At 43.6% G+C, this 12393-nt stretch overlaps 1 protein-coding gene across 3 annotated transcripts in view; it reads left to right on the top strand.

Moving 5' to 3' along the window:
- Positions 1-7227: 7227 nt before the first annotated feature.
- The window catches only part of LOC143773443 (uncharacterized), a 32251-nt gene continuing 27085 nt past the window's right edge, over positions 7228-12393 (top strand). For 2 of the 3 annotated variants that reach the window (XM_077260891.1, XM_077260890.1), the window contains exon 1: positions 7228-7811. In XM_077260891.1, coding sequence (XP_077117006.1) covers positions 7406-7811 — 406 coding nt within the window. In that variant the 5' untranslated portion in view covers positions 7228-7405. The remainder of the gene's footprint in view (positions 7812-12393) is intronic. The other variant, XR_013215188.1, reaches the window with a different exon arrangement.

Raw genomic sequence — 12393 nt, 5'->3', positions numbered from 1 at the left:
AGGGTACAAAGCATTCAAGATTATGTAGTTCAGAACCCGATGTTAGAACCCAGAATTCCAATTCCTGATTTGTTTTCTGGGGATAGATCTAAGTTCCTGAATTTCAAAAATAATTGTAGACTGTTTTTTGCTTTGAAACCCCGCTCCTCTGGTGACCCCATTCAGCAAGTAAAAATCATTATTTCTTTGCTACGTGGCGACCCTCAAGACTGGGCATTTTCCCTTGCACCAGGAGATCCTGCATTGCGTAATGTTGATGCGTTTTTTCTGGCGCTTGGATTGCTTTATGATGAACCAGATTCAGTGGATCAGGCAGAGAAAATTTTGCTGGCTTTGTGTCAGGGTCAGGATGAAGCGGAGGTATATTGTCAGAAGTTCAGAAAGTGGTCTGTGCTTACTCAGTGGAATGAGTGTGCCCTGGCGGCAATTTTCAGAAAGGGTCTTTCTGAAGCCCTTAAGGATGTTATGGTGGGATTTCCCACGCCTGCTGGTCTGAATGAGTCTATGTCCTTGGCCATTCAGATCGATCGACGCTTACGTGAGCGCAAAAATGTGCACCATTTGGCGGTGTTTTCTGAGCAGAAGCCTGAGCCTATGCAATGTGATAGGACCTTGACCAGAGCTGAACGGCAAAAATACAGACGTCAGAATGGGCTGTGTTTTTACTGTGGTGACTCCACTCATGCTATCTCTGATTGTCCTAAGCGCACTAAGCGGTTCGCTAGGTCTGCCACCATTGGTACGGTACAGCCAAAATTTCTTTTGTCCGTTACTCTGATTTGCTCTTTGTCGTCCTATTCTGTTATGGCATTTGTGGACTCAGGCGCTGCCCTGAATTTGATGGACTTGGAGTTTGCCAGGCACTTTGGTTTTTTCTTGGAGCCCTTGCAGTATTCTATTCCATTGAGAGGAATTGATGCTACACCTTTGGCCAAGAATAAGCCTCAGTACTGGACTCAATTGACCATGTGCATGGCTCCTGCACATCAGGAGGATATTCGCTTTTTGGTGTTGCATAATCTGCATGATGTGGTCGTTTTGGGTTTGCCATGGCTACAGGTCCATAATCCTGTATTGGATTGGAAATCAATGTCTGTATCCAGTTAGGGTTGTCAAGGGGTACATGGGGATGTCCCATTGTTGTCTATTTCGTCTTCCCATCCTTCAGAAGTCCCTGAGTTCTTGTCAGATTACCGGGATATATTTGATGAGCCCAAATCCAGTGCCCTACCTCCTCATAGGGATTGCGATTGTGCTATTAATTTGATTCCTGGTAGTAAGTTTCCGAAGGGCCGACTGTTCAATTTATCTGTGCCAGAACACGCTGCAATGCGGAGTTATATAAAGGAGTCCTTGGAGAAAGGGCATATTCGCCCGTCGTCGTCACCGTTGGGAGCAGGGTTCTTTTTTGTGGCCAAGAAGGATGGTTCTCTGAGACCTTGTATAGATTACCGCCTTCTTAATAAAATCACCATCAAATTTCAGTACCCTTTGCCGCTACTGTCTGATTTGTTTGCTCGGATTAAGGGAGCTAGCTGGTTCACCAAGATAGATCTTTGAGGGGCGTATAATCTTGTGCGTATTAAACGGGGCGATGAATGGAAAACAGCATTTAATACGCCCGAGGGCCATTTTGAGTACTTGGTGATGCCATTCTGGCTTTCTAATGCTCCATCTGTGTTTCAGTCGTTTATGCATGACATCTTCCGAAAGTACCTGGATAGATTCATGATTGTATATTTGGATGATATTTTGGTCTTTTCGGACGATTGGGAGTCTCATGTGAAGCAGGTCAGAATGGTGTTCCAGGTCCTTCGCGCTCATTCCTTGTTTGTGAAGGGGTCTAAATGTCTCTTTGGGGTTCAGAAGGTTTCATTTTTGGGCTTCATTTTTTCCCCTTCTACTATCGAGATGGACCCTGTTAAAGTCCAGGCCATCTATGATTGGACTCAGCCTACTTCTGTGAAGAGCCTTCAGAAATTTCTGGGCTTTGCTCATTTTTACCATCGCTTCATCGCTAATTTTTCTAGTGTTGTTAAACCATTGACTGATTTAACCAAGAAAGGTGCTGATGTGGTCAATTGGTCCTCTGTGGCCGTTGAGGCTTTTCAGGAGCTGAAGCGTCGTTTTTCTTCTGCTCCTGTGTTGTGTCAGCCAGATGTTTCGCTCCCGTTTCAGGTCGAGGTGGATGCTTCTGAGATTGGAGCAGGGGCTGTTTTGTCTCAAAGAGGTTCTGATGGCTCTGTGATGAAACCATGTGCTTTCTTTTCTAGAAAGTTTTCGCCTGCTGAGCGCAATTATGATGTGGGTAATCGAGAGTTGTTGTTGCTATGAAGTGGGCATTTGAGGAGTGGCGACATTGGCTTGAAGGAGACAAACATCGCGTGGTGGTCTTGACGGATCACAAGAATCTGACTTATCTCGAGTCTGCCAAGCGGTTGAATCCTAGACAGGCTCGATGGTCGCTGTTTTTCTCCCGCTTCAATTTTGTGGTTTCGTACCTTCCGGGTTCTAAGAATGTGAAGGCTGATGCCCTTTCAAGGAGTTTTGTGCCTGATTCTCCGGGAGTTCCTGAGCCGGCTGGTATTCTCAAAGAGGGGGTAATTTTGTCGGCCATCTCCCCTGATTTGCGGCGGGTGCTGCAGGAGTTTCAGGCTGATAGACCTGACCGTTGCCCAGCGGAGAGGCTGTTTGTCCCTGATAGATGGACTAGTAGAGTTATCTCTGAGGTTCACTGTTCGGTGTTGGCTGGTCATCCTGGAATCTTTGGTACCAGAGATTTGGTGGCTAGATCCTTTTGGTGGCCTTCCTTGTCACGAGATGTGCGTTCTTTTGTGCAGTCCTGTGGGACTTGTACTTGGGCTAAGCCCTGCTGTTCTCGTGCCAGTGGGTTGCTTTTGCCCTTGCCGGTCCCGAAAAGGCCCTGGACGCATATTTCCATGGATTTTATTTCAGATCTCCCTGTCTCACAGAGGATGTCAGTTATCTGGGTAGTTTGTGATCGCTTCTCTAAGATGGTCCATTTGGTACCTTTGCCTAAATTGCCTTCCTCCTCTGATTTGGCATTGTTTTTCCAGCATGTGGTTCGTTTACATGGCATTCCGGAGAACATTGTGTCGGACAGAGGTTCCCAGTTTGTTTCAAGATTTTGGCGGTCCTTTTGTGCTAAGATGGGCATTGATTTGTCTTTTTCTTCAGCTTTCCATCCTCAGACAAATGGCCAAACCGAACGAACCAATCAGACTTTGGAAACATATTTGAGATGCTTTGTTTCTGCTGATCAGGATGATTGGGTGTCCTTCTTGCCTTTGGCTGAGTTCGCCCTTAATAATCGGGCCAGCTCGGCCACTTTGGTTTCGCCTTTTTTCTGTAATTCTGGTTTCCACCCTCGTTTTTCTTCAGGGCAGTTTGAGCCTTCAGACTGTCCTGGGGTGGATTCTGTGGTGGACAGGTTGCAGCAAATTTGGACTCACGTAGTGGACAATTTGACATTGTCCCAGGAGAAGGCTCAACGTTTCGCTAACCGCCGTCGCTGTGTTGGTCCCCGACTTCGTGTTGGGGATTTGGTTTGGTCGTCGTCTCGTTTTGTTCCTATGAAGGTTTCGTCTCCTAAGTTTAAGCCTCGTTTCATTGGTCCTTTTAAGATTTCTAAAATTATTAATCCTGTGTCATTGCGTTTGCACCTTCCAGCTTCTTTCGCCATCCATAATGTGTTCCATAGGTCGTTGTTGCGGAGATATGTGGCTCCTATGGTTCCCTCCGTTGATCCTCCTGCCCTGGTGTTGGTTGAGGGGGAGTTGGAGTATGTGGTGGAGAAGATTTTGGATTCTCATATCTCGAGACGGAAACTTCAGTACCTAGTCAAGTGGAAAGGTTATGGTCAGGAGGATAATTCCTGGGTAGTTGCCTCTGATGTTCATGCTGCCGATCTTGTTCATGCCTTTCATTTGGCTCATCCGGAGCAGCCTGGAGGCTCTGGTGAGGGTTCGGTGACCCCTCCTCAAGGGGGGGGTACTGTTGTGAATTCTGTTCTCGAGCTCCCTCCTGTGGTTATGAATGGTACTTTGGCGAGTTCTGTTCATGAACTCCCTCTGGTGGCTGTGAGTGGAGCTGCTGGTTCTGAGATTCCTTTTCCAGCTGATCTCGTTCAGGCCTTGGCTGGCTGCTCTATTTAACTCCACTCAGATCGTTACTTGATGCCAGCTGTCAATGTCCTAGTACTGGTTCAGTTCTCTTGGATCTTTCAGATGACCTGTCTATTTCAGCAAAAGCTAAGTCCCTGCTAGCTTATTTGTTACCACTGTGTTTTTGTCCAGCTTGCTATTATGATTTAATCTAGTTAGCTGGAAGCTCTGGGATGCAGAGTGGCACCACCACGCCGTGAGTCAGTGCGGTGGTTTCTTTTGCACACTCTGCGTGGTTTTTTGTTAGTTTTTTATGCTGACCGCAAAGATACCTTTTCTATCTTCAGTCTGTTTAGTTAAGTCTGGCCTCCTATGCTGAAACCTATTTCATTCCTGTGTTTGTGACTTCCATCTTAACTCAATCAATCACACAGTCAATATATGTGGGGGCTGCCTATTTCTTTGGGGAAATTCTCTGAGGCAAGGTAGGCTGTATTTTCTATCTTTAGGGGTAGTTAGCTCTTAGGCTGTGAAGAGGCGTCTAGGCAGAGTCAGGAACGCTCCACAGCTATTTCTAGTTGTTGTGATAGAATTAGGGTTTGCGGTCAGCAGAGCTCCCACTTCCCAGAGCTCGTCCTGTATTGCTAGTTTGCTCATCTGGTCATTTCTAGCGCTCCTAACCACCAGCCCAAACATAACAGGGAGGCACACTTTCTTCTAATACTCAGGTCTCCCATAGACTTACATTGGGCTCGCTGTTCTGCCCGAGTACCCGATTATTCCAATCTGCTCAACCCGAGCAACGAGCATCTGAGCATTTTAGTGCTCACTCATCACTAGTTACAGCTATTGTTCTTGGTATAGTAGCGAGTGAATCACCCTATATTACTTGTTATATAGCATTTTTATAAAATCATGTCTCTTTTTAGCTAAAAGAAATCAAGTCTGCAGATATTGTTACAATTTCCTGTGAAATGCTGACCCATAAATTGCAAATTGTACTACAAGAAAATAGAAACCTTCAAGTCTCCTACAACACAATAATTCTTGAAAGCTAGTAATTGTTTATGTTTTGCTTATGATAAATTATTTAATTATCACTGATGTTTAACATTCTTTGGTCTGGTCATGCGCAGAAACTCCATGGCTGTGACACTTTTGCAGCATGTCAGATCCTTCATTCATATTCATACGGGGCCCGTAAACATCTTTTATATCTCATCTTTACCTATCTCTTTTAATTGTAACTTAACTCTTAATAAATGTTCTCTTTATTTAAATCACCTGTGAAGACTGGACCTTCTGCTAGGAACGCAAATTACCATGTCAATGTCAACTCTGAAATGGTCTTGTGGGATTTCTTGAATGCGCAGACATCTTTCCACAGGACATGTCTTTTCTATTTTGCATTTTCTGAATCTGCCTGGATGCCAAGGTCGAAAGGCATCCTGGTGCCACATATACAAAACTTTCAGGGAACACTGCTTACCAGTAAACTCTAGGAGGTTTTTTTGCGGCAGCAAGGAGATTCACCAATTCTTTCATATGTCCAAGAGGTCTATCCTTTGTCCAGAAGCCTAATTGGCAAGAGAATTGGCAAGTGTGATTTATATCACTTTCACTGCTGTGTCAGACATGTTTGAATACACGGCAGTAGTATAACATTACAGTTTGAGCACCTGCTAGTCCTATGAAGTAATGTCATTTGGTAGCTTCCAAACCATTCTGTTGTGGCTATTACTCAATCTTAAAAGCATGCAGAATTAAGTATGGTATGCCGGAATGCCCATTGTGGTTTAAAACCACCAAATGAAGTTAATTACAAGGGATCTCATCTCACTAACTCAGGTTTTACCTCCAGACTATTAATTTTGTGCTGAAGGAAGCCCTGATGGCCGAACTTCTAAAGGAATGAAATCCTATATATTGCAGGAATCAGAAGAAAGAGAATTATTTTTTTCAAGGTGAGGATGTTCAAAGAGATGAGGTCATCTTCTTCCACTCTTTTTAAATGTCATTTCCAGAGACAGTAGCTTCTTGTGAAAGTGATTATATTTCCAGCTGTTTGGCAGGCTCCTATAGACACTAGGATTGTTGAGAAGAAGCGATTTACAGTTTTCTGTCTGTATGACAAGGTGCATTAAGAATGAGAAGATCCTTACACCATCCCCATTCCAGTTTCTGTGAATGGTATCTTTGTGAAATATATTTACCAGGAAAGCTATATTAAATGACTACACAGAACATACCTGCAATCACATGTTACACTAAACATTTCCTCTCATGTGAATAGTAGGTTGTTCCTGGTAATGCTACATGAAGCATCATTTACCGATAGACACATCTTAAATCATTGTCAATTTGTCCAAACACCTCTCTCACTTAATGAATGCTGTTATAAATTATACCAGCCATAACATCAACTGTAGGCGGATGATGGATGAAAATAATAATAAAATAATCTAAAACCATTCATTCCCTATACCTATAATATTTCTATACTACTTGTCCTGGTGAATCGCTGGTGACTTACCTGCTGATCTACAGTACTGTATATTCTATCGCTATGTACAGAGGAAGGGAATGTGTTATCACTGCAGCAAGGATGTACGTAATTGTTTCTTGGATTATCATTTGGGCTACTTTAAGGCAACTTTATGCACTTGTCTATGGTTATTTCTCCCACTTCAGCTGCACTGGTTTTCACTGGAATAGAGACTACATGTCCAATAATTTACTGTTCTTGTTATGCAGATTGACCATGAAAGATCTCACTTCACCTTGCTAGTTAGATTCTGTTGTGGGCTGACTGAGCATATGTAAAAATAGCTTATCAGCGTGTAGTCAGTTGAAGAGGACCAAAGCCCTTTCTGTATACAGTTGTAAGGGAGTTGACTAAAGCCATGAAATGTTATGTATATTTAATATTTATTTATGCTTTAAAATATTGTATTGTTTCTAATATGTATGAGGGAGAGCGTAGTACCCTAGTTGGCCCACTAGATGGGAGTGGAGAGTTACTCCGCCTGTAAATAGTTAAGTGGGAGGAGCTAGTGACAGTTAGGGTTCAGAACAGCTGAGAATTTGAATCAGTTGGGCGGGAGCGCCCTGTCAGGGCAGTCAGCTCTGCAGCAGCCCAAAATCCAGTCAGACAGCATCAGGGCCAGGAAAGATGCGAGAGAAAGAAGGAAGGCATTGAAATGGTCACTGGCAGTGCAGTATAAGTGGGACTGTGGCTGACAGGGAGGAAAGAACTAAGCAGTACAGACAGGTAACTCAGAATGTGGCGGCTTGCTAAGTGGATGGATGTACTCAGGACCTGGGTGAAAAGGTTTAGAGGAATCCCTACTAAAGTAAAACTAGGCACAGAGGATGCTGGAGGACCGATAGGCACAGTCTGTTCCGGAAGAGAGCTTAGTAAAGATGAAGGAAAAACAGAGTATGAGGAGAAGCTGTTTAATGCAAAGCCTGAGGTAAATGCTGACAAGGAAAGAGAGGAGACAGGGACAGAGAAGGAATTGTGTATTGTAAAGCCTGCTGTCAATGCTGAAGAGAACCATTACGTGCCTGTTTCTAGTAAAGTTCATTGTTCAAGCATTCAATGGGACTGTGACTCTGTTTTTTCTACTTCAGCTGAGGAAAATGTGCAGATCTTTATAGGAAGCCCCGAGAGAAAAGGAGCTGCAGGTATACTGACTGAGAGTCGTGGAGTGTATGTGAGGGGAGGTCAGGGTGCGCAAGAGACTTCTACCTCAGCCACGACTACCACCCTGGCCTACCCTTACACAGTATAAGATGTCATTGGTGACATTCCATTAGACTAGCTGCAAAAGATCATATGGGGATCGAAACAAATTGTCATAAAAAATGAATAGCTCCTGAAAACCTGTATTCTCAGGACACATGGTGAATCATAAAGGGTGGTCCACATTTTGTAATGGAAGCATATTACAAAAATATTAATTTGTCAATGATACAAAGGATGTTTTGAGTTTTAAACATTCCTTTTAAAAGCATTGACACCAAGTTTAGGGGTGCATATACAGGTGATTCTCACAAAATTAGAATATAAAAAAAAGTTAATTTATTTCAGTTCTTTAATACAAAAAGTGAAACTCATATATAGAGTCATTACAGACAGAGTGATCTTTTTCAAGTGTTTATTTCTGTTAATGTTGATGATTATGGTTTACAGCCAATGAAAACCCAAAAGTCATTATCTCAGTAAATTAGAATACTTTATAACACCAGCTTGAAAAATGATTTTTTAAACTGGAAATGTTGGTCTACAGAAATGTATATTCAGTAAATGCACTCAATACTTGGTCGGGGCTCCTTTTGCATCAATTACTGCATCAATGCGGTGTGGCATGGAGGCGATCAGCCTGTGGCACTGCTGAGGTGTTATGAAAGCCCAGGTTGCTTTGATAGCAACCTTCAGCTCATCTGCATTTCTTGGGTCTGGTGTCTCTCTTGACAATACCCTATAGATTCTCTATGGGATTAAGGTCAGGCGAGTTTGTTGGCCAATCAAGCACAGAGATATTGTTGTTTTCAAACCAGGTATTGGTAATTTTGGCAGTGTGGACGGGTGCCAAGTTCTGCTGGAGAATGAAATCTCCATGACCTAAAATCTTGTCGTCAGCGAGAAGCATGACGTGCTCTACAATTTCCTGTTACACAGCTGTGCTGACTTTGGTCTTGATAAAACACAGTGGACCTACACCAGCAGATGACATGCTCTCCAAACCATCACTGATTGTGGAAATTTCACACTAGACCTCAAACAGTTTGGATTATGTGCCTCTCCACTCTTCCTCCAGACTCTGGGACCTTGATTTCCAAATGAAATGCAAAATTAACTTTCCTTGTGGAGCGTGGTAATGACTGCCTTCTGGATATCTGTCAAGTCAACAGTCTTCCTAATGATTGTGGACTCTACTGAAACAGACTAAGGGACCTTTTGAACACTTAGGAAGCCTTTGTAGGTGTTTTTCGTTAATTTTTCTAATTTACTGCGATAATGACTTTTGGGTTTTCATTGGCTGTAAGCCATAATCATCAACAATAACAGAAATAAACACTTTAAAAAAATCACTCTGTTTGTAGTGACTCTATATAATATATGAGTTTCACTTTTTGTATTGAAGAGCTGAAATAAATTAACTTTTTGATGATATTCTAATTTTGTGAGATGCACCTGTATGTACATATTGTACATCTACAATGAATTATGTGCAACAAAATGAGTTTGGTCTATGAAAAAAAAGGATGAGATCATTCTCACGATGAACACCCACTGGTAATGTAGTTGCATTGTAGAAGGACTGGAAGACATGGGCCCAGATTCACATTGGTGTTTTAAACAGTTTTCTTCCTTAAAAAAATTTGAAATGTCGAAAAATGTTGTACTATTTGGTGTTTTATGCCATTCCTAGCTACCTTCCCAAGTATGCACAGTATAGTGCCCCCCTCACTGTACTGTATATATATATATACTGACCCCTTAATATTAGTGATGGGCGAGCACTAAAATGCTCGGGTGCTCATTGCTTGAGTCGAGCATATTGTAATGCCCAGGTGCTCGACCCGAGCAACGAGCCCAATGTAAGTCTATGGAAAACTCAAGCATTTTTGCTGCGGCCCCCATCGGGGGTCTTTAGAGGGTCTATGAACTGCAGAAATCGATGGGAACAGTGCTCAATTGACATGGGAACATCATGGGGAAGACCCCTGGAAACATTTTTGACTCTCAGGTCACTGCTGTGAACAACGTTGTCAGAGTCTTACGCCACTTTTACAGACTCACAATAAAACATACAAAAACTAAACCAAAATGGATTTTCCTGGGAAATCTTTTCCAGGCTAATGATTTGTATATAAGGCAAAATAAATAACCCAAAACAAAAATGCTCCTCCACCACTTGAGCTATATTCACACATAGCGTTTTCGATGCGTTTTTCAAATTGAGCATTGCTTTCAACAAGACAAATGCACTCACTGGGAAATGTCATTTTAACATTTTACAACCTTATCTGGCAATGTGGTGTGTGACACATCATTATTATTATTATTATTATTATTATTTATTATTATAGCGCCATTTATTCCATGGCGCTTTACATGTGAGGAGGGGTATACATAATAAAAACAAGTACAATAATCTTGAACAATACAAGTCACAACTGGTACGGGAGGAGAGAGGACCCTGCCCGCGAGGGCTCACAATCTACAAGGGATGGGTGAGAATACAGTAGGTGAGGGTAGAGCTGGTCGTGCAGAGGTTTGGTCAATCGGTGGTTACTGCAGGTTGTAGGCTTGTTGGAAGAGGTGGGTCTTCAGGTTCTTTTTGAAGGTTTCAATGGTACGTGAGAGTCTGATGTGTTGTGGTAGAGAGTTCCAGAGTAGGTGGGATGCACGAGAGAAATCTTGTATGCGATTGTAGGAAGAGGAGATAACAGGTGAGTAGAGAAGGAGATCTTGTGAGGATCGGAGGTTGCGTGCAGGAAAGTACCGGGAGATGAGGTCACAGATGTATGGAGGAGACAGGTTGTGGATGGCTTTGTATGTCATGGTTAGGCTTTTGTACTGGAGTCTCTGGGTAATGGGGAACCAGTGCAGGGATTGACAGAGGGGAGAGGCCGGGGAATAGCGGGGGGACAGGTGGATTAGTCGGGCAGCAGAGTTTAGAATAGATTGGTGGGGGGCGAGAGTGTTAGAGGGGAGGCCACAGAGCAGGAGGTTACAGTAGTCGAGGCGGGAGATGATGAGGGCATGGACTAGGGTTTTTGCAGATTCTTGGTTTAGGAATGTACGGATCCGTGAAATATTTTTGAGTTGGAGGCGGCAGGAAGTGGAAAGGATTTGGATATGTGGTTTGAAGGAGAGATCAGTGTCAAGGATTACCCCAAGACAGCGGGCTTGTGGGACTGGGGAGAGTGGGCAGCCGTTTACTGTAATGGATAGGTTCATTGGGGAGGTTGGGATGAGATGGGGGAAAGACGATGAATTCTGTTTTGTCCATGTTAAGTTCATCTGACACATCCTGTTTCATTTATGAAGGAGGGACTCTGAAAGTCACAAAGTCTATTTTTATAGGGCCATCAGGCAGCCTTTACTATTCTTAAAGGGCCAACAGTCGGTCCTCACTATTCTAGAGAGCCATCAGCCGGCTATGCTTTGTTGTTCTCATTATTGAACAGTGGGTCTCCTATCATGTTATTGCTTATGCAGTGAGTGGCAGGGCTGCCCAAAATGTAGACGCACCCCATTACCCCTTTGAAGCCACCTACAGGATGGCCACCTGAAAGCAATGTTCCCATTATTAGTAATTTGGTACTCCCATACTGTTTGCCTATGCAGTGAATGCAAGGCCTGCCCTGCATCAAATGTAGATGCACCCCAATACCCCTTTGAAGCTACGTACAGGATGGCCACCTGAAAGAAATGTTACCATTATTAGTAATTTGGTACTCCCATACTGTTTGCCTATGCAGTGAATGCAACACCTGTCCCAAATATGGATGCCCCCCACTAACCCTTTGACAAGATGTACAGGAGGGCCACCTGAAAGCATTGTTTCCATTATTAGTAATTTGGTACTCCCATACTGTTTGTCTATGCATTGAATGCAAGGCGTGCCCAGCCCCAAAGTTACACGCCCCCCAATAACCCTTTGAACATACTGACTTTAAAAGAAAAAAAAATTCCTTACCTGGCCGATCTTCAGCAGGGTCCTCCTCTCCAATTCATACAGTGTCATTCCGGAATTTGACAGTGACGTCATTCATTGGCGAGGTGCGCTTTGAAGTCAGCTGCTGACCTGTGATTGGCTGGCGGCTGTTAACTGTTGCCGTGCGGGAGGAATCTCCTGCATGGCAACAGATTTTAACTGATTATGCGTCGGATCCTGCCACTGGGACCCGGTGAGCAGAACAGAGGGGGCCCGCTGCGGGCTCCCTCTGCTCATTGGGTCCCATATGCCAGTAAGGGCAGTAATGCACTGATGGCGGCTGTGAGGAAACTGGATTATACTGTATCTTAATTACCCAGATGACTATTTTTAGCAAACCAAGAAGAATAAGCTGTTATCTGTACTTTTGCTTGTGTAAAGGCTGAGTCACACATAACGATATCGTTGCAACGTCATGCTTTTGGTGACGTAGCAACGATCCCGCTAACGATCTCGTTATGTGTGACAGCGACCAACGATCAGGCCCCTGCTGGGAGATCGTTGGTCGATGGGAATGATCAGGACCTTTTTTTGGT

Source organism: Ranitomeya variabilis, chromosome 5, assembly GCF_051348905.1.
Source record: "Ranitomeya variabilis isolate aRanVar5 chromosome 5, aRanVar5.hap1, whole genome shotgun sequence".
Lineage (NCBI taxonomy): Eukaryota > Metazoa > Chordata > Amphibia > Anura > Dendrobatidae > Ranitomeya > Ranitomeya variabilis.
This window is presented reverse-complemented; position numbering and strand designations above follow the sequence as displayed.